This window comes from Centruroides sculpturatus, unplaced genomic scaffold (assembly GCF_000671375.1).
Source record: "Centruroides sculpturatus isolate CEXI.00-Female unplaced genomic scaffold, Cexi_2.0 scaffold708, whole genome shotgun sequence".
Lineage (NCBI taxonomy): Eukaryota > Metazoa > Arthropoda > Arachnida > Scorpiones > Buthidae > Centruroides > Centruroides sculpturatus.
Window position 1 is genome coordinate 105,850 of NW_019385156.1, and position 19,824 is coordinate 125,673.

The following is a 19,824-nucleotide window of genomic DNA, read 5'->3' on the forward strand; positions in this document are numbered from 1 at the left end:
ATTGCCAGGACAAATAATTGTAAAAATTAACAAATATTAGAGTATACAATGAAGTCTTTGTCCTTGTTCATACCTCAGAAAAGTAACAGTCTCATGACAAGAGTTCACCTTTTACTGGAGGCTACTTCGTACCATAATATGTATATTATTACCTTTATTTTCATTATATATTTATTGTTTTCTTTACAGAATGGATTCTGAATTGCTGACTCAGGCACTTAATTATCATGGTCAAGAATTCAGGCGTGTCCTTGATTCTGAGAAAGGACCTGATTTTTTAAAAGATATTGATATGAGAATTGTAAACTATTTTGAATATCATAGAAGAGCCAAAGAATTTGGGTAAGCTGTTCAATTTATAAATTACTTAGCTTTAATTACTAATAAAAAATTATCAATAAAATGAATTAACTTAGATATCCTTGTTTAATTCTCACAAAAGAGAATATTTTTATTAGATTTTTAAAAAATTCTTTTGTTGATATTTAAAGTTTGAGTCAGTAACTCTTCAATTACAAAAAGAATTTATTGATTTCTTTATTAATAATGTCAACTGTAACTTTNAATCCTGTGAAATAAAATGGAGGAGCTTCACAAATTGATATGTAATACATTTATTACTTGAATATTATGCTGAATAAACTACTGTATTTGAATATTTGTAATTTCTATAGTCATTTAATTTATGTTTAAGTAATTAAAGTTTTAATATGAAATTATAATAAAAGTATTTTGATTGTTTGAACATTCTGATTTAGCATAGTGAACTTCTTTAAAATAAGTTCTTGAAAGTAATTTGATAACTGAAAACAATTTTTTCTCTTTTATGAAAATCATTTTATACATAGTTTTTAAATATATTTACATTAATGAAATTTTTAGGGCTTAATTACTGAAGATGATCTACCACTTCATTACAGGTAAGAAATTAAATGTATAAATTAATACTAATTAATATTGATAATTCTTAAACAGAGTTTATTAATAATCATTGAAATTTTGATTTAATCTCGCTTTATTGTCTTAAGATACAATTATGCTCTTAGAATAATATTTTAGTAAAATATCTTTATAAATTTGCTGTTTTAAAATAAAATTTAAACACCATTTAAGTTCAACAAATTTAAGTTATATTAATTTTAAATGGTCAAAATAACTGAGGAATTTCTTTCAAATAAAAGGGATTCACCCCTCTTTTTAATCTGTTAACAAATATGATATATTTGTATGAAGGCATAAAACATCTAAAATAAAATGTGTTTGTTTACTTTTGAAACGTTTACTGGATTTACTGGCAATTTCTAAATATTTGAAATCAAATAAACAAATTGGTTTTGAAATGGTTGGCCATATAGTATATAGTTCTGTATTTTCTAAAAATGATTATATTTGTAGATATATTTTGATTGTTCTAGTTTATTAAATTGGAAATATTGTTACTTCAGAAATTTTATGTAATGTAAGCAAAATTTACACAATAACTAGTTTTGTGTACTTAAATTTATTACATTTTACTTATAATTCTGTAAGGAACAATAAGGTATTATCGCTGACAGTCTGCCTTAGTAGGAGGCAGAGACACTCACATTTCCCACGACTTAGAATGATGCGAGAGTCGTTTGGATGTATGGGGTAGTGGTTGCTGGATACAGACTCACACAGAAACTGGAATAACAAAATTAATCATGTTTATTAAGATAAAAGACATGCTTACAATGGAGGTATTACACTGTCCAGTTGAAGAAGATCACAAAATGAAGACGAGTTTACACATCAATCGGAGAAAGTGCATCATCAAATTTTTTTCAAAAAGTTCTAGAAAATCCAAATGTTAGAGGTCTCAGGTGGAGGAATTGTCAGTGTGGGAAGTTGAGTCCCTTTTTGAAATCCTGGGCTTCTCTTGTTCTTTGGAAGAGTTTCAATGTAGGTTCCAGGTTTCTATGATCTTGTTCCCAACCTCCTCATGTCCTTGGAATTTTGGGCTTCTATACCATCTTTGCCTGAAATCTCACATTTTGGTTGGTATGAAACAGTGTTCTCTCCTAACTCTCCTAATAGATTGGTTCCCGATCTATTGCTAGGGATGCAATTTGGGCCATGCGGTTGGTGAACACACTCACCTAGACCACTTTTCTTGGAGTTTGTTCATGCTCTTCCTCGCATGACTGTCGCATGACTAAATTTCAGCCAAATGTGTTTTTTCCTGTCTCAGAGATGTAGCTGGATTCATGTGGTCCCAGTTGCAGCCCCCTTCAAAGGAGCCCCTGCATTTTCCCTTTGAACTCTGTGTAAGGTGACCACCAAAATTTTCTCAGTGGCCGATCTCCTGCTCTCCGTCACGATCTACGATTGGGGATGTGTCAGTTAAATCTTGGAATGTGACAATTAAATCATATTGCACCTTGTTTCTTTCCAGCCCTGGTTCTGTTTATGAAAATAAGTCACTGGTTTATTGGCTTTGGTTCGACAGCCAGTCTCTGATTCAAAGGGTGAGGTCCCAGCCTCACATTCAGATGATTCATTCATATTTTTATTATCCAAAAACTAGTCACATAATTCAAATATATAAGAGAAAATGTATGAAAATGAAATGAAAAAGTTGCTATGTAGATGATGATGATAATGATGGTATATTAGATTATTTTATTTAAATGCAAAACTACTTGATTGCTTTAGTGATGATATTGGCATTTTTTTAAATCTGTTTTGTTCATTTTTTCTACTAAAATATAATTTTTGATAATTACATTCTATCAGCAAAAACAAAATAATCAAATTATGTAAATTGAAATTTGTTTTATTAAAAATTAACAAAAGGAGGTCTAATATAAAATACTCTTTTTTGTAGTAATGGTTTTTTCTGCTACAATAGTTAGAAAAAGCACTGCACATGCATTTTGTTTCCCATGATATGTCATTCAGTTGCCATGAAGCATTGGAATGGGGCACTACATGCATTTACTGTCAGAAGTTATCACAAAACCACCAATAGTTTTGAAGCTGCTAGGCCTAAATTTTGCCAACATTTTAATTTAGCACACCATGATCTTATCCCATCTGCCCATATAATTAAAACATGGGTTAAGAATTTTTGGAAAATGACTCAATACTCAAGAAAAAGCCTCCTGGTGGAAGAACTGCTTGTATGCCAGAAAAGATCGGGTTGCTGTTGACATCAGCTCTAAGCATAGCAATGTTTTCTATGATCATCTCAACTGCAAGACATCCTGTGAAGAAATAACAAATCACATGGCTTAAGATGACCACTTTATTGACAGTTTGTGGATGTCTGATGAAGCACATTTTTAGTTATTTGGTGTTACAAAACTAGATATTGGTCTGCAGTAAATAATTGCAGACCAATATCTAAAGTGAAGTCCAAGTCGAGCAACAAGAAATGAGAATGGCTTTGTGAAGGGCTGCAGAAACATCAACATCAATCATCGAAACAATATTAAGATATCTATTACTAAAGGAAGACAGCAAGGAAATTTTTAAAAAGACAATAGTGTGTTTACTCTGAATGTAGTGTATAAAGAAATTTCATAAAGAAAGATTTTAATATAAAGGCCTAAATCTGTTTATCAGTGTGTAAGTGACTTCTCTGTAACTCTTATTTTTGTCCACTCCAGGTGAAATTTTGTTTTGTAGCTCTTTATGTTAAAACAGATAATATAAACTTTTTAATTTCTAGAAATATTAGCAACTCGTCTTGAATTTCTTGAAATCTCTACTCTTCTCAATTCTTCAATTGCTACTTTCTCATAAAAGGTATTCTATCATGCTTGATGGGGAAATTTCATGTTTACTTACATTATTGTCTCAAGTATTTAAAAGCAAATACTTTTTTTAAATTAAAAATTTGCTTTTCTTTTTATCACTTGAAAAGAGAATAATATCCACATTGAATATTTCATCTGAAATGTAAAATCTCAAAAAAATTTTTGAGAGATTTATGTATTTTATGTGTAATAATTGACAAATTGTTTGCAGGAATTCCAAATTAAAAACAAAAAAATTTTATAAATTCTGCTAATATTTTAATCTTTTCAGATTAAACACAGACATATATACAAATATTTCAAAACCCAATACATTTGTAATAAGTCAAACAACTACTAAATTACATTGAGCTATTTTTCCATGATTATATTTGATTAATTTCTAAAATTAATTAAATATAATCATGCTCATGGAATATAAAAGTATAATTTCTAAATAATTAATTACTAAGGAAGATGTTAATTTTACTTTAATGATAATTAGATACAAGACAAATTTTGAATTTAAAATTAAATTTATACAGAAAAATTCAAAAGGAAAAATATTTTAAGAACTTATTATGCTCTATTTATATTCAATTTTCTGACAAAAATAAAGTACAGTAGAGCATCAATTATCCAAATACCAATCAACCAAAACATCAGTTAACCGAAAGCGTTCAATGGGCAAATTCAAATTTCTGCTAGGGCTGTGGCATTGCAACACTCTTCCCCTCCCTGCCAAACTGAACTGTAGGCCTAATTTAATGTATTACATTATGTAAGGTATGTATTTGTAAGACGAGTGATACAAATTATATACAGTACAGTTTTGTGTTTAATATTTTTTTTTGTAAATGATCAGTTATCCGAATGACTTCAGTCCCAAATTGTTTTGGATAATCGATGCTCTAGTGTATAATGAAGTTCTTAGAAGATCAGAGTTGTTTCTTTCTATTTGATTGAAGAATAAAAAAAAATTTTTAATTTGGAGAAATTTGTTTAACTTGATGGTTAAACATTTTACATTTTACTGTTTTGTTTTTTATCACAATATAAGAATATTGTGATAAAAAACGGTAAAATGTAAGAAAATTTTCTATACGATCAAATATGAAAATTGATTATAATTATTTGTAAATAAGTTAAATTTACATATTAATTTAGCTTTAACAATAATACCATGGAAAACCATTCTGTTAGTATTACGGGATATGGCTAGTATGTTTGTATAATATATGTTAAAAAGTTTTTATGATTATTGTTATTTAAATATTGTATTTTTCATGTTATAAAAGTTGTTTTATATATTTTAGCTTTTATATATTATGCCAAAAAAATTTACCTTTGTACCCACTTAAAAGGAATGAAAAATGTTTGAAATACATTTGGGAGTAATAAAAAGAAAAAACAACCTAAAAGTTTTGTCTTCCTTCCCTACTATAATTGTAATAAGTCAGGATTAAAAAAAGACCCAAGTAGGCAAAGAATACTTTAAAATGAAGAAGCAATATATAAAAAATGAGTGTAAAATGTGCACATTATTTTAAGGCTTGAAGGCACTCTGTTAACACATGATGGAGATTAAACACGATGTTATTGATATGATTTGTTTTTCATATTTATGGTTTTGAGTTGAAAGGTTTGCTGGACTAATCAGTCTTGGGATTTTTACACTGTCCCATAGGATTTTAGAGTTGTTACCCAGGCAGCTTTGAGAGGCCAGCTTTGTTGTGAATCTTCCTCTTTCCATGTTTTTTTTTTTATGTTTGAAGAGTTTCCACTTCAAAATTTGGGCTGTGGCACAAATTACTGGAAAACTTTGCTGTCATTTATTATAAAAATCTTATATACCTCTGATAGTTCTAGTTTGTTCCATGAGTCTGTGCTCAAGATTATTTTTATAGATGGCAAATTAGTTATCACCAGACAAATTGTGAGGTATCTTGTCTGGCAGAACAGAGAATATGTTGTAGCCCCTAGGTACTGGAAAGTGACCTTGAGAATTTGAGACCTCTTGATCAGATGGTGTGTGAAAAGGAAAGAATGTGCATTGTANTTTATATGTAATAATAAAATTACATATATACACAGTCTTGCATTTTTTATTAGTCATGTTTTTTCCATTTGTGGTGGTTAAAGAATCTGTCTAATGTCGATTGCTTTTCTCTCTTCTTCAGGATTTTTCAGAAGTAATTAATAGCATTGTTGTTGTAGAGATCCTCAAGCCTGTTAACCTCAACTGGTTTAGATGCCATTCTAAGACCATTGTTCTGACATCCTCCCACTTCTTTAAAAAATTTTTAATAGCAGATATCGGCATTAATCTGTTTTTTCAGAAGAAAACATATCTCACTGTGTTTCTACACAGTGAGATATGTGGTGTTCTTCATTTAAGAGTTCTTGGCATTCTTTTGTCGTCAAATACATTTCAGTTTCCATTATGAGCTCTTCAATGTTCTTTATTTCTTAGATGTGATTTTTGTTACTCCTTTAGCTGTTTGAGTCTTCTTGATAATACAGTATCTTTCTTAGATAAGATTGAACTGCTGCCTACTGTATACCTGTTCAAGCCATACTGCCTAGCAACATCAGACATCTGCCCACCTTTGTTATTATACTCTCACCTTTCGAAAATAAAAACTGACGCAAAACTTAACAAGTGCTGGCCCGACAGTCTTGCAAATACTATAAAAGAATTGTTTCTGTCAGAAAAATAAAAGGCTTGAATTACAAAGGAGAGTTCCAAAGTTTGAGGAATACTATTTGATCAGTATATACCAGGTTGAGTGTCGATGTCAACGTCTGTCGCACTCTGAAAAGTTTTGAATTGTTGCCCGAAGACAAGGGAAGACCAATCTGTATTCATTATTTTATGTTGCTTCTTCTTGTGTTTGTTCTGTGAGGTGTTCGTTGTCCAAACATAAAAATCTTTTGCGAAAGAGTTCATTAATCAATCACCCACTGTACAGAGTTGTCTGAAAAGTCACTATGCAGTAAGAAATTTGCAATGACATTAAACTTATACATACATTATTGCATACAAGACCTGTAAGTTGTATGCAATTGCATACATATAACTAACTGGTCAGTTGGTACTGAATGGACACTTAGAGGTCATTGAATAGAATGTCATTGCAAATTTCTCATTGCATAGTGACTTTTCAGACACCCCATTTTATTCAAAATAAGAGAAGTGATTTTTTTTTTAATTGTTTGTGACTGTAATTTCAGTATTAAGTATGATAAGGATGAATATGCAGTTGCAATTAGAAGATTGCAATCGAATAAATGGGCATTTAAAAGGTAGGTAAAATATTTTGACAATAAAATTTTAATTTATGATACTGTTTTATTTTCTTCTAAATGTTTATTTTATTAAACATTTTCATATGTATACTTTCACAACTTAAATATTTCAAATTATTTGTGTAGTATTTAAATATTTATATATGTATTTTATTTTACAGTATTTATTGAAATTCATTTTTAGTCTTAGCTTCTAATTGAATTAAATTATTCACTTTCTTAATCAAAAAAATCATTTATTTAAAGTTTATTTTTGTGCATAATTTGACGTATGCTTGTCTATCGTACTATAATATAATTCTTATATATACTTATCAATTGTGATTGTGATATACATTAAGTTTCTAATTTTACATAAATAATTAAGGTAAATCAAAATAAAATTGTTTAGTAGTCAAAAATCCATATGTATTCTTTTAATTTTTTATCTGCTCATTGCTATAGTATGTACAGGAAAAGAATAGGCATGAATTTTCCTGAGCTGGAAAGGTTTATGTCAGATGAAAGGGATAGAAGGAGTTGACACATAATCTGATATCTTTCAGCTGCTTCGTTTTTTTTTACATTTCTAAAACATTTTCATACCATCTTTATCATAATTTTATTGTTTTAATTTTTTTACAATTTTAACTACTTACTTTTAATTGTAATATTACTTACAAGTTAATTACATGTCTCCTTTCATCTGACATAAATCCTTCCAGTTTAGACTGATTCATGTCTACTCTTGCTGCATGGACTGTAATTAGTTAGAAAAAAAATGTATTTTTTTCTAGTTAGACATACATTAATACATTTAAATATCTATTATTCATTAATTCTGTAATCTGGGAATACTTAAAATTTTGATTTTTTTTTCCAAATCTTGCATATAAAATTATTGTGTGTTTATTATTTTCAGTTTTATTAGATTTAGAAGCTGATGTTGAAGGTTCTAAATAAAAATGTAATCTGAAGCATTTCAGATGGTTGAAGTTGAATTTATAAACATAAATTTAGCTTCATTGTTATGTACAAGAATGTAGTCAAGTACATTAGATTTTATCACTAGTAATTTATTCTCATATGTATGTAACATTAAGAAAACAAACAATAATTACTTTAATCTAATTGCAAATGAAATCAAAAGATAAAATTTATTCAACATTTTCAAAATTGAACTGAAATAATAAAAATTTCAGCTAATATTCTGTCTACAGACATGGACTGAAATTCATGTTAAAGTACAGTAAGATCCTGCTTAACGCTGGTTTGATATAATGTGGTGTGCTTGAAGCCTAAAAAAGCTCAAAATTTATGCTGATTTAAATTATCGCAGAATTTCATTGATTTGTATATAATACGATTATTTGTGAACACAAACCAATCAGCAAAAGGTGGCAAAAAGGTGTACTTTCTTTAAATCTATGTTTGTTTGGTACAGTTTTGGAAAAAATATAACATCATGAAAAATATCGACTTTGCTTAGCAAGAATTAACTGATAAATGCACAAACGAAGTGTGGAAGAAGTTATGGCTGAAGGTATCCAAGAATTCTCAATGAGAAGAACCTATCGCTGTATCATAAAATTGACCAAACTCAACCTAATCAATATAGCAGGACTAGGAGATATAGATGAGCAGAATATTGAGGAGTTACAGCATGTTTCTGGTGAGAGCCATATGATGACAACCAAGAACTGGCAGAACATGGAATTCATGTGCAACTGGAAAATGGATATTCTGAAAACAAAGACTCCAAAAATTTTTCTGCAGATTTCCTTAGTAAAAGTTTGGTAAAATAACCAAAATCGTTGATCAAATTGTAGTGAATAATCCAGATTTTGAAAGGAGTGCAAAAGCAAAACGAGGCATTTTGGATGTGTTCTCTTGCTACTGACATTTGCTTAAGGAAAGAAAAAACCAACAAATGAAACGTCATGTCTTTATTGCAAAAGAACAAGAATTTCAGAAAAGCCNCAGCACTTTAGTTTTTAGACTGTAAACCTTCTAAAGTTACTTTTTGATTATTCCATGCAGTTATTCTTCAAGAAATTCTAAAAATTAATATAAAAATAACTTAAAATTAAAGTAAAATTTGTTTAATTTTGGTCATGTGTTTCCTTATTCCTATTTACTCTATGTTAAAATGACCTCATTCAACGATGTTTCACTTAGTGCTTTGTTATCTAGGAATGCATCCCCTCATTAAGCAGGGTCTTATTGTACATTATATCAGAATGGAATCTTGAACAAAATAATCCATTATCAATTTTAAGTGTTGTTTACATTTGGAATTGTTGGAATTGTAAATCTGCAGGACTATCTAAGCCATTGCACATAATTCTACAATAAAATTGGCATTATTTTTTAAATTATTAGTTTTAAAAAATGTGATATTTTTGAATTAAACTCCTACATTTTGTTTTGAAAACTTCAGTGTTAAAGATGGTGTAGCCTATTTTAAATCTGGTAATCATGTCGAAGCCTATCAGTGTTTGAATAAAGCTCTTCAAATCGACCCAGAGAATGTAGAAGCATTTGTTGCTAGAGGAGCTCTGTAAGTTTTTCTTAAATCTTATCATTTTTATAATAAAATTATGAACTTATTTCATTTGAAATGTTTAATTTTAAAATATAGATTTGCTAATAATAACAACATAAAAAAAGCTATAGAAGATTTTGAAAAGGCTTTAGAAATAAATCCTTTACATGGAAATGCTCAGAAATATTTATCTGAAACTCTGGTTGCCCTTGGAAAATGGTAAATACCAAATTAGATATAAGGATATTAAGCATTACTTAAGTGATGTTTTCCTTAAGCAATAGTGAAAACACAGTTTATCAGTGTTATAATGATGTAATTATTTATTGAAAATAATTAGAAATTATGATCATTTAAATTAATTTAGATGAGAATCATTTGCATTTTATAATAATGATAAATTGTGTTCTTAAATTTTTTTATGCACATACAAAGTTTCTAAGTCTTTTAATTTTGTTTTTAAATTGTAAAAAATGTATTTACATATTAAGAAATTATATTATAAATTTAAGAATAAATTTTATGGATTTTACATTAAAATATTAGTTAAATTAAACAAAAATATTTCTGAGTTCTAAATCTTATTAATTTTATCATTAAAAATTGTATTTTAATAGAAATGATTCAAATAAAAATATACATATATGTTAAATAAGTTTTCTAAAAGAAAAGAATTAAGGTCAAATTGTTTTTGATAATGTTAAGCTATTCTAATACAGATTCTCATTTTTAAATTGTTAAAGAATAAATCATTTTGGTAAAGGTATAATAATTTAATTTAAAAACCTTAAAATAATTATATAGATTTATAGTATTTTGCAGTGGTCCAAAATAATTATTCTGAAGTTCTCTCTCTCATATTTAATTTTAAAAATTAAATATTTCCAAATTTTTGCCTTTATTTAATCTGAAAACATTAATACAGTAGAGCATCGATTATCCGACCCCCGATTAACCGTCACTTTGGTTAACCGACCACGTTCTAGTCGGCAAATTCAAATGTCCACTAGTGATGTGGAGCTACAATATTTGGCTATGTATTGGCTACTTTAATATTATTTTTACGTGTTTTAGCTATCAACACTCATTCAACCATGAAAGGGAGCCAGTATTTAAACGAGGCTTCATTTTCTAATTTTTAACGATACTGTGAGAATACGAACGATAGTTTTTATTTTCACTCTAACTGCGTAGTTAGTGAGGGTGACTTTCGTCGGCTGAAGGTCATCGACGAGGGACCACGATGTCACGTGACCCCCATACGTCCGAGCGACCAGACGATAAAAATGACCAAATAAGGAGATAAGTTTTTCTACGGCGCGGGAGACTGTCATAAATCAGGGAGAACTGTCAAAAAGACGTCTACAAATTCCAGATTTTTCCCACGCTGATCAGGTATATAAAGGGGTCGGATTTTCTACTCAGGGCTGCGCCAAAGGCGCTTAGCCGAAGAAACTCCTCTGGACAGATAAGGAAGACCGAGAGCGATTGTCAGTGGACTACTCTTCCAGAACTCTCAGGATCTACGAAGCTCATAATCGCCGCTCCATGAAAATGTAAAAACTTTGAATATATTTCTATTCTCCTGATGCGACGGAATTACTCCTCGAAGAGGTTAACAGAAGAAACCTCCAAGCAAACTTCACCAGGAAGAACTCTCTACAGATTAGGAGCGACGGAGCATACATTGTAACCGGACATAGCTGCACGGCCTGAGAAGAACATTGCTCCACATAGCCTTCAAAGGACACCTCGGATTAGAAGACGACGATCACAGTGTGTTTTATCAACGCCCTATAATTGAAGAACGTTGCCTTCGAGGTAAACCCTTGCCATTCTTATTTATCTCTCTCTAATGTGAGCTCTCTCTAGGATTTTAGCGTTAGGTTAGAATAGATTTTAGAATACCTATTTATATCTTGATTCGCGTAAGTTGTATTTAATATCTTTGTGTACATCTTGTTAGTAGTTTATTAAATGTGTTCGTTAATTCAAACCCGTGTAGTCAATTGGACACCTGGTCACGACTTCCGACTCCTCCCCCACTCATATTTTTAGCCCTCCTATAGCCATCTGACAACCGAGAGCGGGTCTTTTCGACCCGTGCAGATTAAGTGGTCATTAGGGTTCACCCAGTGGCCCCCTGCTACTCACAATACAATAGCAACGATTATTATTTTTAAAAAAAATTTGATAGGCTTAACATGGAGGAAAATTCAATGCAAAGTAGGTTAATAGCGATATATTAATATACTAATTACATGGGATATAATAATATACTATACTAATAATGGATTTTTTCATACTTTTCGGTTATCCGACTTTTCAATTATCCGACCAACCCCAGTCCCCAATTGAGTCGGATAATCGATGCTCTACTGTAGTTAATATTTATGTTATCAGTTAAGACTTCATTAATAAATATGAATATTGTTTTTAATTATAAATTTACACACACAATTATATAGTTGTAAACAAAACATGATAATTCAGTATTTTGTGGAAACACACATTTCAGGCTACTGCTTATTAATTTGTGTAAAAATTGTTATATAAATATAAAAAAATTAAAATTACATTAATACTTTGTAATCTATTTTAACACAATTTCTATATGAATTTGGGTTGTTTACTAAGTGCTGCTCTCAACGCTGCTAAGCAGTGCAGTCGAGAGCATTGCTAAACTCATTTTCTTGAAGTGCTGTGCACAGTGATCCTTGCAGTAGCCTCACTGGTTTCAGGTTAAATCTGTAGCGCTCGTTTCATTTGCTTTCCTCTCTGCAACAAGATGGCTGCCTCCATGGTGGAAATGTGCAAAGTTGATTTCTTATATGATGTGACAATAAAAGTGTAAGGTTTTGATCATCATGATTTGTTATTCTGTTTGTACTAATTTTCCTTTTAAAATACTCATTAGTAAAATAAGATATTTTACAAAACTTGTATATTCATAATGTTTTATTATCTACTTTATGTTGCAGAAAGAATCTGCATACATTAAATTTAAATCATTAATTTTTATATCCCAAACAAAGCCTTACATTGCAAAAATGGATTACTTTTAAAATGTTTTGAATTAAATAATTCACAAAACATTCCAACAGTTGCACCAAGATCCACCATTTTGGAATTGCAGCACTGCTCTATGTGCATTGTTAAAATACCTGTAAAAGCAATTGCAACACTTTCACAGTGAGAGCAGCAGCTCTGGGGAGCATTACTGAATTTAACAACAAACTGATTGTACAGTGGTGGAAAAAAGTATGAAGCACTTCGACATAAAAGGTCTATTGTGTACCTACACCTGTACTTGCATTTCTGTATAAGAAGGATGTCAAATAAATATTCAAATTATACAGGTTATTAATAAATTATATAAAGGTACACCAACTGCTGTATAATATTGGGCAATTTTTCAGTGATTATAATTTTAGTTATTAATTTTACCTAGAGGGAGGCATTAGCTGTCATCTCATATTAAATTTAATAATTATAATTTAATTAAATAATGTTAGAATATTTTATTATAATTATTAAATTTAATACAAAAACCCACCATGTGATCCAAAAGAAAGAAATACATTTAATCATATTATAACCTCTATAACTTAATGCTACAATTAAATAAGTTATCGTTCTTCAGTGACAACACCCATTAACAGCATCAATTCCACATGTTAACAAACAATATAACCCTTTTCCCAAAGTGCCACTGCAAAATGCCATGACTTGAATTTCACTAACTCAAAAGTAGCCACTGAATAACCAATATTTTTTAAAATTAAAATTTAACTACAAATAGAGTAGTCACTATTTGTACATAGTTAATTCCTACATGAATTTGCAAATATAATACCTTTACGAAAATTTTGTTATTTAGACTACCATCATTGCTGTGCCACAAAACTTGCCATTTTTGGTAACTTGTTGTCATCTGAGTCCACATTAAGTCACATTTCAAGAGTCTACTGTATATCAGAATTGGTTCATTCTACAAACCAATTTTGATATATTGAGAACATTCCAATACACTTATATATTAGTATGGTTATCATCTCCTCTTAGTATAAAGAAAATGTAGCTGTGTTGATTTTTTTATTATTCATTATCTGTGATGCTTAATTATTAGTTAGTTTTGTGTAACATTACATCATTAAACCATACACAGGTTTAATGGTGAGCTGTTTTACCTTGCTTTTATCACAATATTATTAGTAATTTTTCAAATCAAAAGAAGAAATTAAAAATTTGTTTTGGAATGGATATTCTTATCTTTATTTTTAAAATCAATTAAAATTTGAATAATTAAAAATAAACTGAGTTTCAAAATGTTATAAAACTGAAGATGAGTTTTAAACTTCAGATAATTATATTGAACCACTTTGTACACAGGATATTTCACAAAATTACATCACAGCAACTATTTTACAATATTTATATTAAATAAACCAATATCTGCAAACCTGATGTATATATGTAATAAGCTAACAACTACCAGATTATATTGGGCTATTATATTGTGAATATTTTAAATTTCTGTTTTAATTTAATGATAACAGTATGATATACAATATAATGTGAGGATATTCAAATACAATTTATACTTAAAAATTAATTATTTATATCAATCAGTAACATATATAACTTAAAATATTTATCAAATATAAAATTTTAATTTTTGCACAATGATAAGAAATTAACAGAAACAAAATTCAAGCATACTATAACAGTATAATTGTACTAGAATATTTTGTATGTTAAAGATTTGAATTATGTCTTTATTTTTTTACTTAAATGTGGATTATGCAATTCAGTATTTTTATAAGATAATAATGAAAATATAAAAAGATTTCCAGAAGACTTTTGTAAAAATTTTTAGATATGCATATTAAATCTGCCAAGTATTTCTAAAATTTTAAATGTTTTATATGTATAAAATATGATTAATACTGTATTTTAAAGTTTTCATTGGAAAGTCATGCTCCATCTTGAACATAAAAATGCTACTATATTTTATTTTCCTTTCTGTTTTAATTTCATTTAGAATGAATATTATTTTAACAGAAACAAAATGAAATTAGGTTAAAATGCAATGTTACTTTAGGAATAAATAACAAATTCTTATTGCTACTTATACTATTGCAGCTTTATTATTATTGAAATTGATATTATAATATTGGAAATCCTTGATATACTTTGTTTTGCATACATGCCATTGATTAATTATTAACAGTAAACTGAACATGCATTGATTATACATTATTTGTACAGTGATTGAAAAGCTATTGTGCAGTGAGAAATTTTAATGACATTAATACAAAAATATTACCTGTTCATATGCCTATATTCTATATATATAAATTTAAATGTTTTAGTTGGTCTGAATTTAGAATATAGCTCTCAAATACTATATTAGTTTACTAGGAATTTAAAGTCTGATATACACATGTTGACAAAATAATATGCAGTAGGAAGGAAGCATTAAAATTGAATGAAACTTCATCAGTCCAAACATAATGACAATGGTAATAACTGATTACAATGTCATAGCAAATGGACAATTTTCTGTGGAACGATGCTACAATTCAAAGAAGCCTTTAATATCTTATAAGACCTCCTCTTGCCTAAATACTGTACCAGTACATGTGACAATAGTCATGAAAATAAATTTGCCATTCTTTGACAGATTTACTCATAGGTGAGCATCTGTTATCCATACTTTTCATACTCACAGATAGCCAAAGTTAGCATCCCATCTAGTACCACAAAAGCTTGATTGGCAATAAATCTGGATAGTGAGCAGGCTGAAGAAATGCGATGTAACAGAGACATTCTTGGGAAATCCTAGCTGTGTGAAGCCAATCATTATCTTCTGAAAACTGGTTGTTTTGCCACAAAAGAACTCATGAGAATATGGGATTTCCTGTATATGTCACTATGCTGCTAGAAGTAATAAACTGTCATAAGATGGCCTGCAGATCAGCATGCCAGAAGTAGGCAGTATTACTGCTTAGCAATAAAGACACAATTGAAGCATTTATCAATGATTCTCCACACAGTAATGCAGTGGTTGTCCATTCTCAAACTGAACTAGGATTTGTTGCTAAAGACAAATACCCTGCCAGCTTGTAACAGTCCATGCTTATCTGGCATGGTACCATTGCAAATGAAGCTGACAATATTGATGTCTTTAATGCAGGCTGTGTAGTGGTCCCATGCATGCAAATTTGCTTCCATTAATCACTTGCAATGGTGTTGGAAGAGACAGGGTTCTGAAGCAAGGCTTCCACCTGTTGGATGGTGGATAAAGACATCATTGCAGCTATTCATGCTTGTCTCATGATCAGATGATCATTTCTTATGGTGGTCTGCCTGGGACATCTGGAACTAGCAGGCTCCAGATGTCCCAGGAGCTAGCAGCTGTTATCTTCACACTTGTATGCACTGTTTCATAGTCAAGTCAGAATGGCCCAGATGGCAAAATAGCCCTCCTGTTTTTCTCAGCCTAATGATGAGGCCTTTCTGAAACTCCATCAGCTGTGCTTAATATCTTTGACTGCATTGTACAGGCATAGCTAGCATTTAGAAATCTCCAAACAACAGATATGTTAAAAATTCTGAACATAGTGAGCTTCTGTGAGTCTTCTATGGGATACTGGGTTAGGGAATTTATGACACTTCAATGGCATTGCATGACATGCAATCTGATCACAATTGTAATCATTGACCTACCAGTATATGTCTGAGATAGCTAATGTCAAGTTTCTTTTTCTGTAGCCAAATTTCTTCATATATTAATAAATATGAAGAATGGTTTTAGTTCTCATGTCAACATCTGCTTGTAGATTCAAACATTCAAACAATAAAGCATCTATTACAAATTATGTCTTATATATATATGTGTGTGTGTATAAGTTTGATTTTTGAGTGTCCTCTCTTTAGTTACTTCTGAATTTGCCACAGTTATTTGTGTACTAATAAACTTTTCTACCAGAAAAAGCAGTTTATTTCTAGTATTTGAATATCCTACATAACTGATTATTGAAAGAAGAGATGATTAATATATATAGCAGATTTGAAATATTGTAGACTAAATTCTGCTTTTCATGAACACTGCCTATTGAATAATTGTAATATAGATAAAAATAATATAGATATCTTACACAGAGAAAGAGATACATACAAAAGAAAATTCAAGGAAAGTATAGAAATAATCAAAAATCAAAATAGTATAAATAAAAATCCTAGCATCTCAATAAACGAAAACTGGTTAAAAATTTTATATTAATTGTATTCACTAGATTCAAACTATTATTATTGTGATCAATGTGCTAATTAATAATAACGATTGAACTGTTACATAAATCAACAATAACAAAAAACTGTAATGTTGTAACGGGAATCAAATAATATGTAAATTTATATTAAATGTTAATCCTGTTTACCAACCTCAAGACATTGTAATGTCATTAGTTCATATAATAATCTATAATATTAAATACTGTAATGTTAAATAAATCAACAATCATATATTGTAAAAATATAGTAGATGTCAGATATGTAAATTTATATTGTAGAAGTTATGTAAATTCGTATTATATTGTCAATGCTTATCAAAGGAAATAAGGATTTAGTAAAACAGATTTATGAGTAAAAAGCATAATCAATTGTATACCAATTTGATAATTGTTGTCTAAGGTATATTTTAGATCAAGGATTTTGTAAGACTGTTTTATAAGTAAAAGGTATAATCAATTTTGTACAGTACAACCTTAATAACAGCCGTACTCAAGGTATGCCTTAATTGAATATAGTTTTATAGATACTATAAAACTTATGTATAGTTTTGTATAGATATGTTGTATACTCTCCTAATATTATAGTAGGCTACAAGAAAAAATACTGTGAATAAGCTGATGTTACTGAAAAAATATCGAAAGTAAACTGCTACTTTAATTTATAAGACTTGTATGGATAGGTATGTTTTATTTTTTAAGAATTTTACAAAACTTGTGTATCCCCTTTTTTATGTGTATGTTATATCCTTTTTAAATGTTTTAGTTGACTGAAGAGGGGCTTAAGAGCCCGAAACGTGTAATTTTTTCCACACGTATCAACTAAATAAAGATGAGAAAATCCGCCAAGTCTCTTAATTTATAGCACTATATTGTGTCAGAAGCATAAACAAATAGCAAAGCACGGTTTCATATCATCAAAAAAAAAAGATGATTAATATATTAAACATTAAAAGAAATGAAACTAATGATAAAATTTTCAAAAATTGTAAGAGACATAATCAAAAATAATTAAATTAATAATAATGATAATTTTTATTTTTGTAAAAAAACATTTTACATGATGTTTGGCTCTTCAGTTTTTAAATATTTTAAATATTGAAATGTTTACACAAATTGAATATTAGTGTTTTTAAATGGACCATTATATTAAATTCACACAACTCGAAAAGTATTTTAATTTTATATTTGAACATTGATATGAATTAATTATTTTTTAAATAACTAATTTAACTTCATTAAGATTAAGATTTATCTTTAATTAAATATAAAATAAAGCAGATTATGTATTTTAAATGGTTTAAAGTTGTATGAATTAAAATTTTCTAATTATACTTATTATATAACAAATGTTTTATATATATACTAAAATAGAATATGCTAAAGATAATATTTTAATATAAATTATAAATTAGTTAATTTTATCAGCATGATTCTTGGGAACAATTAACTTATAAAATCTGTTAAAAGTTAAACAAATTTTATTTAATTGTATTTTATAATAATTTTAAAAGTTGTGAAGAAAAAGGTGATATCGAAGAAGCATGTAAAAATTACAAGAGGGCAATTTCAATAAACAATAATAGCGAAGCAGTTGAAGCTTTAGTTGCTGCAGAGAAAAGTAGAACAACTGATTTGGTAGGTAGTTTATTGTTGGTATTATGATTATCTTAATATGAAATAAAAATAATATTTTATAGAAGTTATAAAATTGATTCGGAAGAAAATTCACTTTTAAAAATAAAAATTTATTTTTCTTGTGAAGTAAAATAAAAAAAAATTAAGAAATTCTTAAATTTTTTACCAAATTGTTTAACACAATTTTTACAAAATTGTGTTTTATTTTTAAAGTTTTTTAATCACATTGTACTAAAAGATTAAATATTCATACAAAGTTCATGAAAAATATTTTATAGGCTAAAAGATGTTATCAATATCCACATAGATTTATAAGCAAATTTTTATTATGTGTAATCTTAATCCAATTTTAATTCATTTATTAGTTTTAATGAATCAAAGTAACTGTAAACTGTGTTTTGTTTCAGAATTTGTTGCTTAATAAAGAGAAAAGCAAGTACTACCTGGCATATTTGAAGTTATTTAGGAAAGAATTTGTGCATGTTATGCATTATAGAAAAAGAAAGATATTTGCACATTGCTCTTGATTTCAAAATCATAATTTAAATAAATAAATCCTAATTTTAAAATTAAAATAAGGTAACTTATCATCACTGCAAAATTACTCGTTTTAACTTACGTGTGTATATTCACTTCTTTTAAAGCAAAGAATAAAAAATTTAAATAATTTAAACTAAAATTAAAGTTTATAAAATAAATTATTAGAAATTCATCATGATTATTCTTAATTTATAAAGATAAGAGAATAAAAATAATAATATAATTTTGTTCTATATATGTATATATCAATATATAGAACAAAATTCTATTATTAAACCATATGTATTATATTCTGAATATTGCATAAGTTAAGAAACAGCATGCAATGTTCAGAATATATATAAAGTATTTCATATGACACTAACATTTTTTTCATTCTGAATTAATCTTTATAAATATACACTTTTTGTTTTTAGTTTCCAAAAATTCACCATGAATTTAAAACTACAAAAGTTCTATTTCTATAACCAATGACATTCTCTGTATTGCTGAGACTTCTGGATGTAAAAGACTTTATAAATTTTGGAAAGATCTTTTAAGAATCCATGAAATAATTTAAAAATGGATACAGATTTTTTAGCTTGATTTTGAAAATGAAATTTGATAAACTGTTCAGAGATTTATTTGTACAAGAAAAATTATTTATTTACTTACTTTTTTTAACAATACAGTTTCTTAACATTTATTTTCTGATATTATAATTATATTTAAGTAAAAGAATTAAGATAGATAATTACTAAAGTTATCGAAAGGTAAA

General features: G+C 28.4%; 1 protein-coding gene across 1 annotated transcript in view; it reads left to right on the forward strand.

The window, feature by feature from the left end:
- Nucleotides 1-19,824, forward strand: part of LOC111635554 (tetratricopeptide repeat protein 14-like) — a 72,059-nt gene that overhangs the window by 27,807 nt on the left and 24,428 nt on the right. Inside the window, exons 7-11 of the mRNA XM_023380545.1 lie at nt 190-342; nt 6,930-7,067; nt 9,490-9,609; nt 9,691-9,813; nt 18,404-18,527. Coding sequence (XP_023236313.1) covers nt 190-342; nt 6,930-7,067; nt 9,490-9,609; nt 9,691-9,813; nt 18,404-18,527 — 658 coding nt within the window. The remainder of the gene's footprint in view (nt 1-189; nt 343-6,929; nt 7,068-9,489; nt 9,610-9,690; nt 9,814-18,403; nt 18,528-19,824) is intronic.